General features: G+C 38.1%; 1 protein-coding gene and 1 long non-coding RNA gene across 34 annotated transcripts in view; both read left to right on the top strand.

Annotated features, from left to right (window-relative positions):
* LOC309847296 overlaps positions 1 to 18198 on the top strand; it is a 202222-nt gene that overhangs the window by 59670 nt on the left and 124354 nt on the right. The gene's annotated exons all lie outside the window — the stretch shown is intronic.
* The window catches only part of CDC14B (cell division cycle 14B), a 107920-nt gene that overhangs the window by 40442 nt on the left and 49280 nt on the right, over positions 1 to 18198 (top strand). For 22 of the 33 annotated variants that reach the window (XR_014302378.1, XR_014302380.1, XM_082697244.1 and 19 more), the window contains exons 2-4: positions 9019 to 9109; positions 9658 to 9733; positions 12420 to 12512. Coding sequence is in view for 30 of the 33 variants with exons in the window: in XM_082697244.1 (XP_082553370.1) it covers positions 9019 to 9109; positions 9658 to 9733; positions 12420 to 12512 (260 nt within the window). In the remaining 3 variants the exon portion in view is untranslated. Of the gene's footprint in view, positions 1 to 7100; positions 7674 to 9018; positions 9110 to 9657; positions 9734 to 12419; positions 12513 to 18198 lie in introns of those variants that run through there. The other 11 variants (XM_082697260.1, XM_082697265.1, XM_082697259.1 and 8 more) reach the window with 6 other exon arrangements.

Genomic DNA, 18198 nt, shown 5'->3' with positions numbered 1-18198 from the left:
GTAAGAATTACCCAGATGTGACACACAGACACAAAGTGAGCAAAGGCTGTTGGAAAAAATGGCTCCAAGAGATTGCTTAATGCCATGTTGCCACAAACCTTCAATTTGCAAATATTGTAGTATCTGTGAAGTGCAATAAATGGGGTACCATATTCTATCCTTTCACTTAAATGAAATTCCTATAGGCTTTGTTTTAGTAGTCTTTATTATCTAAAATCAATATGAAAGTCTTAAAGAGGAATTTAAGTGTTTTATACTTTATTAATATATTCGGACTTACTCTTACCATCTCACTCTGTTTTCTGTTTGTCATATTTTTCTTAGCTGTTTGGTGCCTTGATCACATTTTCTTAGTTTTATTTTCTCTTGCTCTAGTGATTTGGAAGGTATGAAATCCTTCATAGTTCTTCTAATGGCTTCCTTTTAAAAAATTCATTTATAAAATATTTCAGAAATACAGGTGAGTATGGAGACAACTGTAACATTGGGGGAAGATGTTGGGATCTCTTCAGATATAATTACTCTTTTCCCTACCTTAGTTCCAGACCGATTGATACAGGAACATGGGAATTACACAGATAAAGTTTAAAATGTAGGCATTATTACTGGTAAAATTATGGGACTTGGTTTATATCTGTGTGCATTTAGATCTGCAGGCAACTGGAATTACTTATGTAAGCAGTCACTGGCTAATTGGTCAACCAGCTACAAGGATAAATTCCAGATGGTGCATCTGCTAACTGATGGAGGCTCTGTCATCCTGGATCCTTGGATGACTATGTCATCCACCCCCCTACCGATGATGCACATGTAGCACCAACAAGAAATAAGCCTCTGTTGGAGTAAACTAGAACATTAAGATTTCAGGGTTAGTTGTTGCCATAGCCTTTCCTGAGCAACCATCTCAGTTCATCACAAAGCATAGCATAGACTAAAACCATCCTTATACTCATAGGTCCTAAAAAGAAGAATGAAAAAGGTTTCTTCTTTTGTGAATTTCTTATTCCCATATTCTGCCCATATATTTATTGGGGTGTTATCTTTTTTCTCTTTGACTTATAGTGGATCGTAAATTCTGATACTAATCATCTTTTGCTTTTATGCATTGTACCTGTCTTCTAGTGTGTGAATTATCTTTTTAAATTTTGTTTATGAGGGGGCGCCTGGGTGGCTCAGTCATTAAGTGTCTGCTTTCGGCTCAGGTCATGATCCCGGGGTTCTGGGATCGAGCCCCGCATCAGGCTCCCTTTAAGCGGGAAGCCTGTTTCTCTCCCTCCCACTCCCCCTGCTTGTGTTCCCTCTCTCACTGTGTCTCTGTCAAATAAATAAAATCTTTTTTTTTTTTTAAGATTTTATTTATTTATTTGACAGAGAAAGATCACAAGTAGGCAGAGAGGCAGGCAGAGGAAGAGGGGGAAGCAGGCTCCCTGCTGAGCAGAGAGCCGGATGCGAGGCTGTATCCCAGGACCCTGAGATCATGACCTGAGCCAAAGGCAGTGGCTTAACCCATTGAGCCACCCAGGTGCCCAAATAAATAAAATCTTTAAAAAGAAAAAATTTTTTGTTTATGGGATCTTGTACTGAACAAAGCATCAAATCTTTGTGACCAAATTTCTTAAACTTTTGCTTTATAGTTGGTACTTTTTATGTTTTGTTTTTTAAAAAATCCATCCCTTTGCTTTTGTTTTTCCATATTTTCTTTAAAAACTTTTCTTTTTTTTTTAATAATTTTTTTTTTTAAAGATTTATTTATTTGACAGAGAGAAATCACAAGTAGACAGAGAGGCAGCCAGAGAGAGAGAGAGAGGGAAGCAAGCTCCCTGCTGAGCAGAGAGCTCGATGCGGGACCCGATCCCAGGACCCTGAGATCATGACCTGAGCCGAAGGCAGCGGCTTAATCCACTGAGCCACCCAGGCGCCCCAAAACTTTTCAAACTTTATTCTCAAATCTAAGATTTTAATCCACCTGAGATTTTTTTTTTTCTTCTTTGGGGCTAGGTGGCATATGATGTGAGATCAGATCTTCTCCCTCCTGCCGTCTCTGACAGTATACACACCCAGTTATCCCCATACCATGTATTGAATATTCTTAATTTTCCTACTGATCTGTAATTCCATCTCTGGAATTTCCATGTATATGTGGCCTCTTTCTGGGCTCTTGTCTTTACCTTTTGTCTATTCTTGTCTGTGTCAGATTATTTTAAGTTTTACTATTTTTAAAAAAATATTTTATTTATTTATTTGCCAGAGAGAGCGTGTACACAGGCAGAGGGAGAGGTAGGCTCCCTGCTGAGAAAGGAGCCTGATGTGGGACTCGAACCCAAAGCATGACCTGATCAGAAGGCAGACACTCAACTGACTGAGCAACCCAGATGTCTCCCTTTACCTTTTCATTTTCAAAGTGGTCTCAGTTCTTCTTGGCCCTGTGATCTCCTGGATTAATTTTAGAATCAGCTTGTCAGATTCCACAAAAAGCTCTATTGAGAATTTAATAAGAATTGCCTTTATTTTGAGGGTAATCACCATCTTTTGGTAGTGAACCTTCCCAATTATAAATCTGCTGTATCTTCCCATATATTCATAGAGGATATACACTTGTTTTTTTCTATTGTATTTCATAGTTGGTTATTACAGATATTTAGAAAAAAATGTTGGATTTTGTATGTTAACCATCTATATCTAGAAACTCTGCAGAAGTTTATTAGGTTATTTAATAGTTTGCCTACAGATTCTCTTGTATTTTTTAGGAAAATAATGATTGTCTGTAAATAAGGACAGCTGGCTCCTTTCCAATTCTTCTCTCTCGTTTCTTTTTCTTTGGCATTATCTAGAACCTCCAGTTATTATAATGATAGGAGTTGTCTTTTTTTTTTTTTTTTAATTTCAGGGAGAGGCTTACAAATTAAAGCATGAAGTATAATATTTGGTAGAGGTATTTGGAAGATACACTTTATCAGGTTAAGGACGTTCTCCTTTAGGGTCATTATACAAAGACTTAATTGGAACTGACTTGGTTTTAATGATTCCTTTTTCTGTATTTAATGAGATAATCATGTGGCTTTCTTCTGTAATCTGTTCATGATTATAGGGTTTTTTTTGTTTGTTTTTGTTTTTTAAATGATGAGTCAGCCACTGGGAAGGTGTTCTTTTCATATGCCATTGACTGTATACTTTTCGGAATTGGCTATTTATAGCCTTTGTAGAGTTTTATTTTCTGTTAGGTTGTTATATTGCTTTGTAGGTAATTTTTATCTGTTGTGATGATTAACTCTTTATTATATATTTTCCCCTAAGTCTCTGTTTTTTTTCCTGTATGACCTGAGTTTTGTGTAATGCTTGAAAATTCACCATTTAAAAAAAATATTTATTTATTTATTTGACACAGAGAGAGAGAGAGAGAGAGAGAGATAGCCAGGACCCTTGGGATCATGACCTGAGCCAAAGACAGATGCTTAGCCAACTGAGCCACCCAGGAACCCCTGAAATTCCCCATTTATAAAACTATTCAGTATATTTTAATAGTTATCTGACATCTTTTTAAAAATTATATAATCTTTTTTTTTCTATATTATACGTAGGATGGGAATCTCACTCTCTTTTTATACATGTAGATATTTGCCTCTTATTTGTGACTGACTTGAAGTATCATTTTCCTCATTTACTAAGTTTTCATATATGCCTAGGTCCATATTTATCTTTTGCTGTTCTAAAATAATACTGTTTTAATTATTCATGCTTTATATTAGGGCAAGTCTCTGAGGCAGGGATTTTAGAAATCTCAGGCTTCAATCTAGTGTCCTGTTCTAATTCTGCTACTTTACCACAGGTTTTGGGAACTTGCTTATTAGGTTAGTCACTTTGCTTCTTTAGGGGGTTAGGTTTCATTTCCTGGAAAAATACTGATAGTAGCAATAGTAGTATCTACCTCATAGGTTGTAATGAACTTATATTAATACAATACCTGGCACTAAATTCTCAATAATAGCTTGCTGTCATGGTTTCTTTTTTTTAAATCCATGCTTTCAACATTCTTCCTCTGCTCCCCTTGGTCATTTCTTCCCTTCAAAGATGCATGACTAATATAGATTGAGAGCTTGATGTCTGTTGCCTTCTCTCTCAGGTGGAGACTGGTTTATTTTTTTTTTACCTGTTCTCTTTTGTTCCACAGGTATAAGCATCTTCCTTTCTGCTTTTCTTGTGGTGAGATCCCTTATACTGTAGGGAAGCTGCTTATGTCTCTAGCTGCTCTGCCAGGATCTGTGAAGTCAGTTCAGTTCCAGGGGTAAAGAGAAATAGTAGAAAGTCCATTGTGTCTATTATGTCCAAGTAGAGTTTTTAAAATTTTCTTTTAAAAAGTGGTATATACTGGGCGCCTGGGTGGCTCAGTGGGTTAAGCCGCTGCCTTCGGCTCAGGTCATGATCTCAGAGTCCTGGGATCGAGTCCCGCATCGGGCTCTCTGCTCAGCAGGGAGCCTGCTTCCTTCTCTCTCTCTGCCTGCCTCTCTGCCTACTTGTGATCTCTCTCTGTTGAATAAATAAATAAAATCTTTAAAAAAAAAAAAGTGGTATATACTGTTTTATCAGTGCCACCTGACTCCTATATATATTTCTCACTTGGTTTAGATCATAGCCCTCTGTTTGATTGATTATCCCCAAATATCTACAGTTGTTATGTAGGAGAATGTTTTTCATTTATTTAACATAGTTATTAAAGGAAGAATTAGCAAATTGGAGGCCAAAAAGCCAAGTCAAAACAAACAACTTTGGCATGAGGATGTTGAAAGTTTTTGTTAGCATTTTAAAATGGTGAAATTTTATTTCCTTCTACTGTTATCATGTTATCCAGAGAAGAAAGAGAGGCAACATTATATGACAGGCATATATAGGCAAGAAGATTTATTACTTTAAAACTTTGGTTTTCTGTTTTTGATAACAGAACCGTTAAGTGGAAGATATGTGGGTTTACAGTAGGTTTATATTTTAATCATGAACCTTTAAGCAAAACTTTGTAAAGACCCCTGTTTCTAGCTCCAGGTTTCTAATAAATAGCTCTCATCTTAGCACTCTAGTCTCTGTAACAGGTTATTGCAATATCCTAACAATAGAGTATTGAGAATATATTCTACAAGGATAATTGGACATCAAAAACCAGTGATTCTTTTTTTCTTCCCTGTAAAAATAAACATCTCTTCCCACTTCCTTCTAGGTATACTCAGTTTTACTTGGATTTGTTAAAAGAAACTCGATTTCAAGATATATGTAGGTAGAAATCAAAAGAAGTTACTAACTAGTTCTCTTCTTTAAATGTGCACAAAGGACATTTTCCAGGTTGCCTTGTACTGTGCTTACCATGTTTTGTATCTTGATGAAGAATCAGCTTTGGAAAAACACTGTTAGCTTGCAAGTTCACTTTTCAAAGCTTCATAATTTTGAACAGGTAATATATGGTACAGAATTTGAAAGTTTTTAGAAAGGCATAAATCTCACTTACCCTTCTGTGTTTCTGAACACCCAGGTTCCCTCTGTAAGACATCCACTACTACCAGTTTCTTGTATTCCTTCTGGATATTTGCTATGCGAGATTTCATGTACAGTCATACAAATGAGTATATATACTATACATACACTATGGTAGTATTTAAATAGGAGCCTATCTTGGCAATCTTTTTTTTTTTTTAATATTTTATTTATTTGAGTGAGAGAGAGATATACAAGAAGGGTGGGGGGTGCCTGGGTGGCTCAGTGGGTTAAGCCGCTGCCTTTGGCTCAGGTCATGATCTCAGGGTCCTGGGATCGAGTCCCGCATCGGGCTCTCTGCTCAGCAGGGAGCCTGCTTCCTCCTCTCTCTCTTTCTCTCTGCCTGCCTCTCTGCCTACTTGTAATCTCTGTCAAATAAAATAAATAAAATCTTAAAAAAAAAAAAAAAAAAAGAAGGGTGGGTTAGGGAGGGGTAGATGGAGAAGCAGATTCCCCACTAACCTGGGACTCCTATGTAGGGCTCCAACCTGGGACCCTGGGATCATGACCTGAGCTGAAGGTCACTGCTTAACCATCTGAGCCACCTAGATGCCTCCTGTCTTGGCAGTCTTGCAGTTTTCAGTCTTGAACATTTTGCCAAATTACCCTTCCTTGCCTTTCAAGGAGGTTGTCCCAGTTTATATTCCTATCCATAGAAAATGTAAAAGTGCCTGTTTTCCTACAGACTCACCAGTAGGATGCCTTATCAAACTCTTGATTTTTGCCAGTCAGAAGGCAAAATAGTACCTTGTAGTTTGTTTGTATTTTGAAGTTCAGCATCAAGATGAGATGAATTTTAAAAATATTTTTCCAGTTTATCTCTTGACTATGTTTATTTGACATGAAGACCATTTTAAAAATGTGTATCAATTTAGTAGTTAATTCTCTTATGGCTTTTAGATTTTGTTTCATTTAGACAGGCCTAGTCGGAGAGCACAGAAATAATTCATTGTTTTTTTTTTTACATTTAAAGCCTTTGATCCCTCCAGAAATTTTAGAATAAGGTTAGGAGGTATACAGGCTTACTTTTGAGGCAAATATGTATATACTGTAATATAATGTGTATGTTTGTATTGAGACTATAAGTAGTTTAGGGGAAGGAGTTGTTACTGTATTGCTTTTCTCTGTAAGGGAGAGTCATTGCAAATTTTTTCATGGATAAAACAATAGTTTTTCTGTAGGAAATTTGGAAAAAGAACAAGGGGAAACGAAAACCAGCCACGGCCCCTGCACCAATATATGTAACAAAATCCGGACCATACACACACTGTATCATAATTTTTTTTCACTTGAGACTAAACAGTTAAACAGATTTAGAAAATACTTTAAATGGATGCTTCATATTGTATGATGCTTCGTATTTTGTCCGAATATTTTTCAACCATCCCAGGGCTTTCCTGAGGCCTTTAAAGAAACGCCTGTTCTCAGTTTTTAGGCTTACCTTTAAATCTGGAACCGTTTTTGGAAAGCCCATTTTAGATGAGATGCCAGCACTGGCGCAAGCCGGCATCCAGAGGGTCTGGACCCAACCTGACCCAGGACAGGACGAAGTCCGGCCCACCACCCTGCCTCCTCTACCCGGACTGGCCAGAGCGCCCCCTAGCGGCGGCGGCGAGAGCAGCTGAGTGCGCGGCTGTAGGAGGGCCCTCTCTTCGCTTGGCAGATCCCCACCGAGCCTGTCTCTTCTGACAAGTCCTTTTAATGGCTTTTGGAGCTGCTTGTTTTCCGAGGCTGGCATTCCCTCTCCCGCGCTTTGCTGCAGGCCCCGACTTCAAGTGCAGAATTGCTGCGGGGCCTGGCCTGGAGCTGCAGAATATCGGGCCGACGCTCAGCCCGAGCGGCTGGGGCTGGTCTGCGTCCCACTCCCTCGCTGCTTCGTTTGGGGACGTTTGAGAAGTTTTGAACTTCCGGGGTTGGCTGGCCCGCGTCTGCCCTGTGGAGGGTGACCGAGGGGCGTCGCTGTGCCCTGCCCTTGGGCGCGGCCCTTTAAACTTTCTGTTTTTTTAAACTTTGGGGGTGTGGTCGCGGCGCCTCCTCTCTCAGCGGCTGGTTGTTCCCTGGCCACCCGGTCCTCCCCTCCGCCCCGCCTTCCAGATGCTTTGGAATCATGAGCCGGGAGGGCGCAGGGACCCCTCTGGTGGTGGAGGTGATCAAAGGTGAGTGGGGTGGCGCGGGGCTTGCCTGTCCCGGGAGTGGCTGTGACAGCCGTATTTAGGGGGTGTCAGGCCGTGCCAGGGGAGGCGAAGAGGCACCTACTACCGGCCAAGAGCCGCCCTTCAACTTCTGGGCCCGGCCGATGCTGTCTCACGGGCGTGGGTGGCTTCCCGGGACTCCTTGTCCCCAGGCGCGGTCTTGCTTTGGGGCAAATCCGCACAGATGTGTGCAGTTGGGAACCTGGTGTCCTTCCACCACTGGCTGGCAGAGGAGTTGCCCCTACTCACCCACGGGAGCAGAATCCTAGGTCACTCTGTGCACAGGGATCAAGGGTCATTTGTGGTTAGCAAGGAATCAGCTCCGTCATCTGTTTGAGTGTTTGTGGTTACGAGACATTTCAGTTGAGGAGTTTGCAAGGAAATAAACACGGCAATTGTGTGAGTTGAACTGCAGACAAAAATTGTTTAAATTACCATTTGGGGAACGGATGCCAGCTGGCATTGTTTCTTTTAAACTATTTTGAAGGCTATACTTGATTTTGCTACAATCTGAGTGTAAATAAGTATTCTATTAGCACTATTTAGCACCACTAGTAGGTATCGCAGGTGACTGCTTCACCGTGGATTTTAAGGCAACTTTTTGGGGGGTGAGGCAAGGGAGGAAGGGTGGAGCCTCTGAGCATTACTGCTCCTTACCATTCTTGCTAAACGTCACAGCAGCCTGACTGCATTTATGCAACACAAGTTCATCTCACTCATCTTGGAGAAACCTCTCATTGCTTCTGTTGTAATGGTAATTTGTCTAATTGTAAAAATAACTACAAAAGTAGTGATCCCTAAGAATAGTTGAATAAACTTATGGTTTGTTTTGTTGTTTGTGTTCTACAGAAGCAAACGTTAATTTTGCAGCTATTTTGACAGCATTCTTTAGCTTCTACTTAAAAAAATAGTTTCCTATTGAAACCATTTTTTTTAGGATGGCTTGAAAACCTACTGAAACAGCGCAAGTAATCTGCCTATCCAATGCATGATGCTGTTTGCTGAAATTTCTTAGCCCAGGGGAACCAAAGTTTTGTAATGAGAGGTTCCTCTAGAAACCTAGCCATATTGCTGTGAAAAACTACTTATTGCTATTGAGATTTATGATTTTAACAATTTCTCCTTTAAAAATGTTGCTTATTTATTGTTACCCACCAAAATAGCTGAACACTTTGAAATTACCCATTGGCACCCTTACCATGCATGAAAAAAATAAAAATATGACTTAATCTGAAAAGAGTTGCATCATGATATATGAAACTTTTTTTAATAACCTGAAGGAAGGAACATTGCAATTTTTCCATTTCAGATCGCCTTTGTTTTGCCATTCTCTACAGCAGACCAAAGAGTTCATCAAATGTACATTATTTCAGCATAGATAATGAACTTGAATATGAGAAGTAAGTACTGCTTTTTTAAATGATTGCTAGTAAATTTTTTTTATTTTGAAGAATCTAAAGGTATGTTTGTAAATAGAATAGCCTTGGAAAATTACAAATCTGTTGATTGATAATTGCCAAGTACTTTTTTCTTGGTAGTATAACCCTTGGTAATAAAGTAGACCCTTAGGGCAAATATCAAAATGAAGGAACATTCCTAAATTTAACAAGTTATATTTGAAGTCTAGCAGCTTAAAGTACACATGAGATATAAACTAGTATAGTTATAAGTAAAATGTGGGAAAATGTGTGGGAAAACAGCTTTTTTAGTCAGATATTATTGAAGCTGGAATTAAGCACTGTAGCCCTTGTTATATTTTTTAGTAGACATTCCTTACCAGAATACCACTAGTTTACCACTAGTACAGCAGTATCATTAACATTGTTAACCGATAACAGTTTGGTGTATGCATTCTTGTCGTAGTTAGATATTGTAGTTCCAAAAAGGCATTTATAAAATTTAGAGGATCTGGAATGTATATGTATGTTTTTGTTTTTCATTTTTAAAGCTTCTACGCAGATTTTGGACCACTCAATTTGGCAATGGTTTACAGATACTGTTGCAAGATAAATAAGAAATTAAAGGTAAAATCTTTTTTACTTAAAATTTGACTTAGGTAATAATTGTTAGCCCAATTCTGGGGAGGGAAAAGAAAGAAAAACATACCTCTCTTTTTTATTTTTAAAAAAAAAAAAAGTTATTTTTCACTGCAGTGTTGTTTGGGACATACATGTGATTTTTGTTTTGTTTTGTTTTGTTTTAAAGATTTTATTTATTCATTTGACACAGAGAGATCACAAGTAGGCAGAGAGGCAGGCAGAGAGAGAGAGGAGGAAGCAGGCTCCCCACGGAGCAGAGAACCCGATGCGGGACTCGATCCCAGGACCCTGAGATCATGACCTGAGCCGAAGGCAGCGGCTTAACCCACTGAGCCACCCAGGCGCCCAATGTGATTTTTGTTTTAAATAATAATAGTGTATATATGTTTCTTGTTCAGAGTTTTGACTGAATGGTTTAAGCTTGATTGGGTCATTTTGTTCTGGTTTGGATTGGTAATGCTCAGATACTTGAAAAGCCAAAGTAGAAATTGGTTAATAAAGTGAGACCTCTTGCTATCTGATCTAATGGAACTGATACCTAACAAGAGAAATTTCCCTTGCTTTGGTTATTGTTTTTTCTGCCTTTACTTTGACAGAGTGCTTTATTACTTTATAAAGAGTATTGGCTCATCTTACTTCCATTCTATCTTTAATCTCCCATGATAGTTGTACTCCTTGTGACTCCTTACCCCCACCTTTATATATACATTAAGGAGCAAGGAAAGCAGGGGCAAACAGCCTCTCTTTAAGACTGTGTATGAGAGTTGCAAAAGTATATTTCTGTTACTTTGATCTCAGACCCCATTCCTTTATTTAAAAAACTTCTAAGTTACGGTCACATCAATAAAAAGTGTTTATGTACTGCTTAGCAAGTCCAAATTAGTCACTGTAAATTCTAAAGTAGAAAATACTGGATTTAAGGGTAGATATTTCTTAAAAAACAGCTTTATCCAATTGATTACTTCTCATCCTAGTACACAGAAAGAAATAAAATTTATTTTCTTTTTTTTTTTTTTTAAGATTTTATTAATTTATTTGACAGAAAGGCAGTGAGGGAGGGAACACAAGCAGGGGGAGTGGGAGAGGGAGAAGCAGGTTTCCTACTGACCAGGGAGCCCCATGTGGGACTTGACCCCAGGACTCTGGAATCATGACCAGAGCTGCAGGCAGATGCTTAACGACTGAGCCATCCAGGTGTCTATAATTTATTTTCAGTTAAAAATTAAATTATATCGCAAATTTATGAGTGAGTAAGGCAGATTTTTTTTTTCCCTTGAGAATCAAACCTAAAATTCCCCATTGTAAATGTTAGAAGCACCTGTCAAAGGAGTTACTAATTTGCAAAATGGAAGTTGTAGCATTGCCTTTTCTTTTTTGTATTATATGTGTTTGCCCTACAGATTTATGTAGAGATGGAGACTCTTCTCTCTGGACTTTATTTTTCTCTTGAATAGGAATATAAGTTTATGGTCTTGTATATTTATGGCCACACCCTCCTTCTTTTTTCCAGTTGCTAATGGCTGGTCTTTTGTTCATACGGGGCTGGGAAGCTAAAAATAATTTCCTCCCTGAGGCCACCCGCCTGTGTTTCTTTGCTTTAATTTTGAAAGACTTTTCTTTTCCTTTCCTGTACTCCACCTTTTATTCTTTGACTCAACCAAGAATATATTGACGAATCGGTCCTTTTTTTTTTTCTTTTTCTTCTTTTAACTTTTTGTCATTTACCAAAACAACTTCTTTCAGGGTGTTGACCACCCAACCTGATGGAAACATTACTGCCTATTCAATTAGTGACAAAAGTGTGTTGAGAGTTTGAATTAAAGTGTCTTGTGCTTGTGTTCTTCTATGGCTGGTTGGGTTTTGGAAATCAACTTGGATCTCTTATTCTTTGGAAACAACTAAAGGAAAATAATGTACACGTACATCATTGACTCACAGAAATCAAGAAATGTGTGCTTTTTGAACTGAATATATCCTTTCCCTTATGCTTACCTGAATCTGTTTCTGCTCATGTTAGTGAAATACAGGTGAGGAGGTGCTAACTATAATCATGTGCTTTTTTGGGTTTTTAAATTCCATACCCTTTCTATTTAACTTTTTATTGAAGTACAGAAATAGATACAGATCTTGAGGGCACAGTTCAATGAATTTTCACAAACTGAATATATGTAGGTAATCACCTTGGTTATCAAATCAAGAACAACATTAACATCACCAAGTAAGAGTCCACTTTTGCTCTGTTATCTCTTCTCTACCCTCCCCCTACCCTCTTACCCCATTCATCATCTTGATTTCTAACAGAATGAGTTATTTCTGCCTGTTTTAATATACCCTTTTAATTATAATCGTTTTGGGAATTGATTTAGAACGCAAAATAGGAGAAGGAAAGCAAAGTCTCCCACTGCCTTTTCCAGCATCTTGTGTATTCTTTAAGAGCTTATACTCCAAGCCCCTCCCTACTCCTTAACTGTACTTTCATCCTAATCTAAAAACATTTCTTTTATGGGAAGGTACATGGTATTTTGGGATATCAAAGTTTATCATTTTAAAGATCTTGCTAAGGTGAATGCCTATACATTGTAAGGTTTGAAATTTGTCTTCATCACAAAATGAAGTTATAGAAAACTTGAAATTAAAGAGAAAATACTAACACCTGTTTATCTTTATGTAGTCCATCACAATGATGAGGAAGAAAATTATTCATTTTACTGGCTCTGATCAGAGAAAACAAGCGAATGCTGCTTTCCTTATTGGATGTTATATGGTAAGTATTTAACTGATTTCCCAACATATTAGTGAAAATGTATACAACAGTGGTACTTAAAATTGCAGTTGGAATTTGGAAATTACTTTTTCTAAGATAATATCTTGATTTCTTTCCAGAAAGAATATGTTTTGCTTTTTAAGATTTGATCAACAGGGAAGACTGTGCATATTTGGAAGGACAGAGTATATGGAAGATTTCTGTACCTTTTACTTAGCTTTGCTATTCTGAACCTAAAACTGCTCTTTAAAAAGCCTATTTTTAAAAAAATTGATCAACAGTATGTGTTACAACACTTAAGGTTAGAAGATAATGCCCCCAAAGCTGTGTTTTTATAAACCTATGATCCATTTAGTGAAGTTGTGAAAGTGGAGTCAGGAGCAATAATTGATTTTTTTTTCTAGAAAAACATCAAAGTGTGTCACATGAGGTAAGAGTACTTTATAATTTGAATATAGTCCATTTTTTCCTAACTAAGGTTTGACTCTTAGATCTATTCTCATGGATTCTCTCCATTCTCATGAAAGCGTCTAGCATGAGGACATAGTCAGTGTTGTAGGTCAAGTTTTACATACTATATAGGTTACATAAGACACTCAGAGGTCTGTTTTTGTTTTAAGACTTTATTATTTATTTGTCAGAGACAGCGTGCACAAGCAGGGCAAGCGGCAGGCAGAGGGAGAAGCAGACTTCCTGCTGAACAAGGAGCTCAAAGCGGGACTTCATCCCAGGACCCTAGGATCATGATCTGAGCTGAAGGCAGTTGCTTAGCTGAGCCACCCAGGCGTCCCGAGGTTTATTTGAAGTTTTTTTTTTTTTTTAAGATTTTATTTATTTATTTGACAGCCAGAGATCACAGTAAGCAGAGAGGCAAGCAGAGAGAGGAGGAAGCAGGCTCCCTGCTGAGCAGAGAGCCCGATGTGGGGCTCAATCCCAGAACCCTGAGATCATGACCTGAGCCGAAGGCAGAGGCTTTAACCCGCTGAGCCACCCAGGCGTCCCCCCACCCCCCGAGGTTTATTTGAATCATTGGAAAATACAGTTTGGAATAGCCAGTATTTACACAAGAGTTATAAATTTCATTTATTTATAAGGATCATGGAAGATTTTGTTTTTAGAGTCACATTTTATCAGTGCCTAGTACATTCATCTGCAGGGGTACCTTAGCAACAGTTTTTCCAGAGTAGGCTGAGGGCTCCTCCAGAGTAGTGCCCCTTATCTTTTTGTTTGTTGGTGTGGAAGCTAGCTATCCTATTCACTGGAGAAGAATAGTGAGTGGATGTGTCTTCTGCTGCCATCCACAATAAGGGGATTGTTTCTGAAGTTCTTTAGATAAGTTTTTTCTTCCCCCAACTTGCTACTTGCCTCTGTCATGCCTTCCTCCTTTTGGAAATTATTTTCTGGTTTAATAATTTGGAATATACAGTGATTAAACCAGAAGTTGGTGGTACTGGCTGAAATTACACCTAAACTTTTCATAATTTCCTTTTCTATGTTTAAGGTAAATCATTAGGAAATGTGATTAAGGCCTTTTTGCTCTTATTTTCATCTTGTGTTCACAGAAGAAATGTTTCTGGGATAGGGCTGTTTTCTTACCATCTCTGAATGTGTGAAAACACTGGTTGTAGATTAGGTCTACTAAAATTTGACTTCTTAAGCTTACCCAGATGTCTTGCTTTTGTTTTTTTTCCCCCCTCATCTCTCGTGGTGTTCATTGTGCTTAGTACCAAAAATTCTTAGAGGGGGGGAAAAAAGCCTATGCGAGTTAAGAAAAAGAGTACAGAGAGGTGGCTCTTTTAACTGGGACATTTGGTGCCATTATTTAGCTCCATTATTTAGCCATTACCTGGGTCAGAAGCCTGTGGATTAGAATAAATCACGACAGCTTTATAGAAAAAGGGATGCAGCCAGAATTCTTGGGGTTTATAAAATATTAAAGGGGACCCTGGAGATATGGCCCTTAGTGTGACAGTAAAAGTCTTTATATTATCAAGGGGGAAATGGCTGAAAGCATTCCATTTAAGAGAATGTGCTCCTGAATAGAACACACAGAGCTCTGCCTCAACTGCTCTTGTGTCAGTCATTTATTTGTCTCTGGTCAGATGTGATGTCCCCAAGATGGTGGAGGCAGGGAGCAGGTTTTGGGGAGCCAGACATGGTGACTTCAGTGTCAAGAACCCCTAGAGAGGGTGGCTGTGAGTGTGTTGGAAACCAAGGGTTTTGTTAAAAACAAAGTACTTGATAATTTTATAAATAAGGAATTTCTTTTTAAAAGTCTTACTGCTCTTGTTTTTCACGGCCAGTGATAAAACAGTGACTCCTTGGCACATTTACTGAAAATTTGTTGTTGTATTTGCTCTAAGTTTGGTGTTGTCCTTTTGACTTTGTTTATGGTTACGTTTTGGCAGGTCGAAGTTTATTTTTCTGTATTTAACGTATTTAGAGTTAGAAGTCCTTTCAGGATTTTATGGTCTCAAATTAGCACAGATTTGATTGGTTAGTAAAGTGCCAGGTAAGCAATTTGGACATTGAGTTGGGTTCATTCTTCTGCTGAGTTAGAAGCCAGCTCAGCAGGAGGATTACAGTTCTTGGCTTTAGCAAAAGTCTTCGCAGCCGTGACTGGTTGGCTAAAATAGAAGCTTAGAGTTGAAATGATGCTAGGTGAGAAAACAGGAGAAAAACTTCTAATAAAAGGAAATTAATTAATAAAGATTTTATTCATTTATTACAGAGTGTGCAAGAGCACGAGTGGAGGGTAGGAGGTGTCGAGGGAGAGGGAGAAACAGGCTCCCTGCTGACCAGGGAGCCCAACTGTGGGCTCCAGGCTCAATTCCAGGACCCTAGGATCATGACCTGAGTCAAAGGCAGACGTTTAACCAACTGAGCCACCCAGACGGCCCGAGAAAAAGAAATTTATTAATAGTAGCAAAGGAGTGTCAAGATATAATATAGATACCTCAAAAGATTAAACATCGAGTATGAATTTGATGGATTTGAGGTGAGGATTTGATCTGGTTGAAGTCTGTTGAATCCTCTGATTAAAGAATTTTAGAAAGAGTGAATTTCCTAGAAATTGGTTTGCAGCCTCGATAACCTTTTCTGGAGTTGTTGAGGAATTTTGGAAATAGTAATGCTTTTTAGTGATTCATCTGGAAAGTGGTGTGGTAATGTTAGAACAAAAAATCTGGAGGAAGAACTGTTGGGAAGGAAATATTCCGAATGGACTGACTCTCTATGCATCCTTTTACACTCTGAAAGGAATGCCCTCTCCATCTTCGTGTATACAAAAGGATTCAAAAGGATCAAATATGGAGTGTAGAGGAGGCTTGAATAAAGTGTCAGTCCTTCTATTTATTTTTTTTGTCTTAAAAACAGAGGCGGTTTGGTTTTGAAAATAGTCAAAATACTCTGCTATTGAAACAGGATTGATATGCCCATGCTCTGTTAGTCCCATTTGTCAGATGGTCAGGTGCTACATGTGGCAGAAATGAGATTATTGGCTTAACTATTCATTTGTCTTTGTGTATTTCCAAGTATTGCACTTTGTGTGGCCTGATAAATGGTTTTAGCAACAATCTGAAATGGTAGGAGCTTTGTTAACACACTAGGTGAAAGTAAGTCTTTTATACACTTACTCACTGTGGAAGAGTCCAAAAATATAGAAGATATCTCAGTTTTTCTTTTTACAAAAAGATAAGTACATCACATAATTTTATAGAGTGGTAAGTTTATCCCTTTGTCATAAGTCAGTGGCAAATACCTAGGCAGATTTGAGGGGTAGTGGTATTTAACCTGTTATTTGAAATTTTAAGTGGAAAAGCAAGTGCCTTTCAAAACATATTCTTGATAGTGAAGAGAGTATTTTGAAAATAAAAGCTTGAAACTTTGTTTTGTCAGTTTGTTGTGAAAAATATCATGTCAAAACCCGTATTTATACCCTTGAGAAATTTAGGAAACTTGCCTTAAAAAGAACCCTTTTTTGTATTTATAAAAGCAGGACATGTGCATATGTGTGTGTAAAATCCCATCTGTTTTATGTTCACCAGGACAGTTTTATCACTGTTTTTGTTTTTTTTTTTTTTCCCAGTCAGTGGCCCATTCTTCCATTTTAGTAATACCTGGATTACATTCATATTTCCTCCATTGATCCAAAATGTCCAAAACAGTACCTAATCCAGGACCATATATTGTGTGTGATTGTTGTGTCCTTAATCTCTCTGACACATGTATGGTCCGTTTTTGCTAACACTGATGTATGGAAGAGACCAGATCCCTTATGGAGTGTTCCACCTTTTGAATTTCTCTGGTTTCTTCCTTGTGGTATTTTTAAACTTGTTTCTCCATTCTCTGTATGTCTTGTGAACTGGAAGTTAAATCTATAGGCTCCTGTATTAGTAGTATATGTTGCATTGTGTTAGAAAACATATGATACCGAAATTATCATTAAGGATGCTAAAAATGACCACTGGATTTGGTGCTAACCATCAAATTCCTTCAATGAATGGTTTTCTCCTTTATGACTTAATGGATTCCATATGGTGTTAATTTTGGAACTATTTATATGTTCAGTTCCCCATCAATAATGCATCTATTGTTTTATACAATTAATAGGACTTGCCTCAATCAATAATTTTATTATGGCTTCAATATAATCATAGTTTCCAATTATTTTATTCATCCTGCATTTATTAGTTGGCTTGCTTTTATGGGAGTTGAGTTTCCCCTCACCAGTAGAGACTGAAACCAATTTGGTTATCCTGAAACCAGCTTCCTACTGAAAAGGCAGAATGAATGATCTTTTCCCTTTAAGGACATAGTTTTCAAAGTCAAGTGTCACATTAATAGCCACAAAACAAAATGTTATAACCCAGTTTAAAATCATCTAAATAATGTTTCAGTGGATTCTAAACTTACTTGCTAAACATTGCAAAAATGTGTAGCACTTTTCCCTTTAGTTTTTAACAACTACTTTTAGTTTTTAACAACATCCCCTTAGCATTTGGGATGTTGAGAATGTCCATCATTCCTGGATAGGATGAAAGAAAATGAGTGTAATCATTATTGCATTTGCATTTACTTATCACTGGAAAGTATCTTTTTAAGTCATAGCACCCAGTAACATCAGGAATTGAAACAGCTGTACATGATTTTATTTATATGAAGCCCTTGGAAGATGTCTTGTATGTCTAGTCCGCAGTGACAGAAGGCATAGCAGTGGTTGCTTCAGACTTAATGGGGAGGAGGGAGACATTTGGGACTAACTGGGAAGATGCACAAGAGAACCTTTGGGGTGATAGATACCACCTGGATTGTGTTGGGGTTAGATAGCTCTGGACAGTTGTTGAAACCCACTGACCTGTAAATTTAAGATGTTTTCAATGATGGTAAATTATACTTCCATAAAGTTTTTTTTAAACCAACAACAGAAAAATACCTAAACTCACAACTAGGCTTTTAAATAAAGATACTTGGAGCGCCTGGGTGGCTCAGTGGGTTAAGCCTCTGCCTTCGGCTCAGGTCATGGTCTCAGGGTCCTGGGATCAAGCCCCACATCAGGCTCTCTGCTCTGCAGGGAGCCTGCTTCCTCCTCTCTCAGACTGCCTCTCTGCCTATTTGTGATCTCTGTCTGTCAAATAAATAAATAAAATCTTTAAAATAAATAAATAAATAAATAAATAAAGATACT

The sequence above is a fragment of the Mustela nivalis genome (assembly GCF_964662115.1).
Source record: "Mustela nivalis genome assembly, chromosome: 13".
Taxonomy (NCBI): Eukaryota; Metazoa; Chordata; class Mammalia; order Carnivora; family Mustelidae; genus Mustela; species Mustela nivalis.
This window is presented reverse-complemented; position numbering and strand designations above follow the sequence as displayed.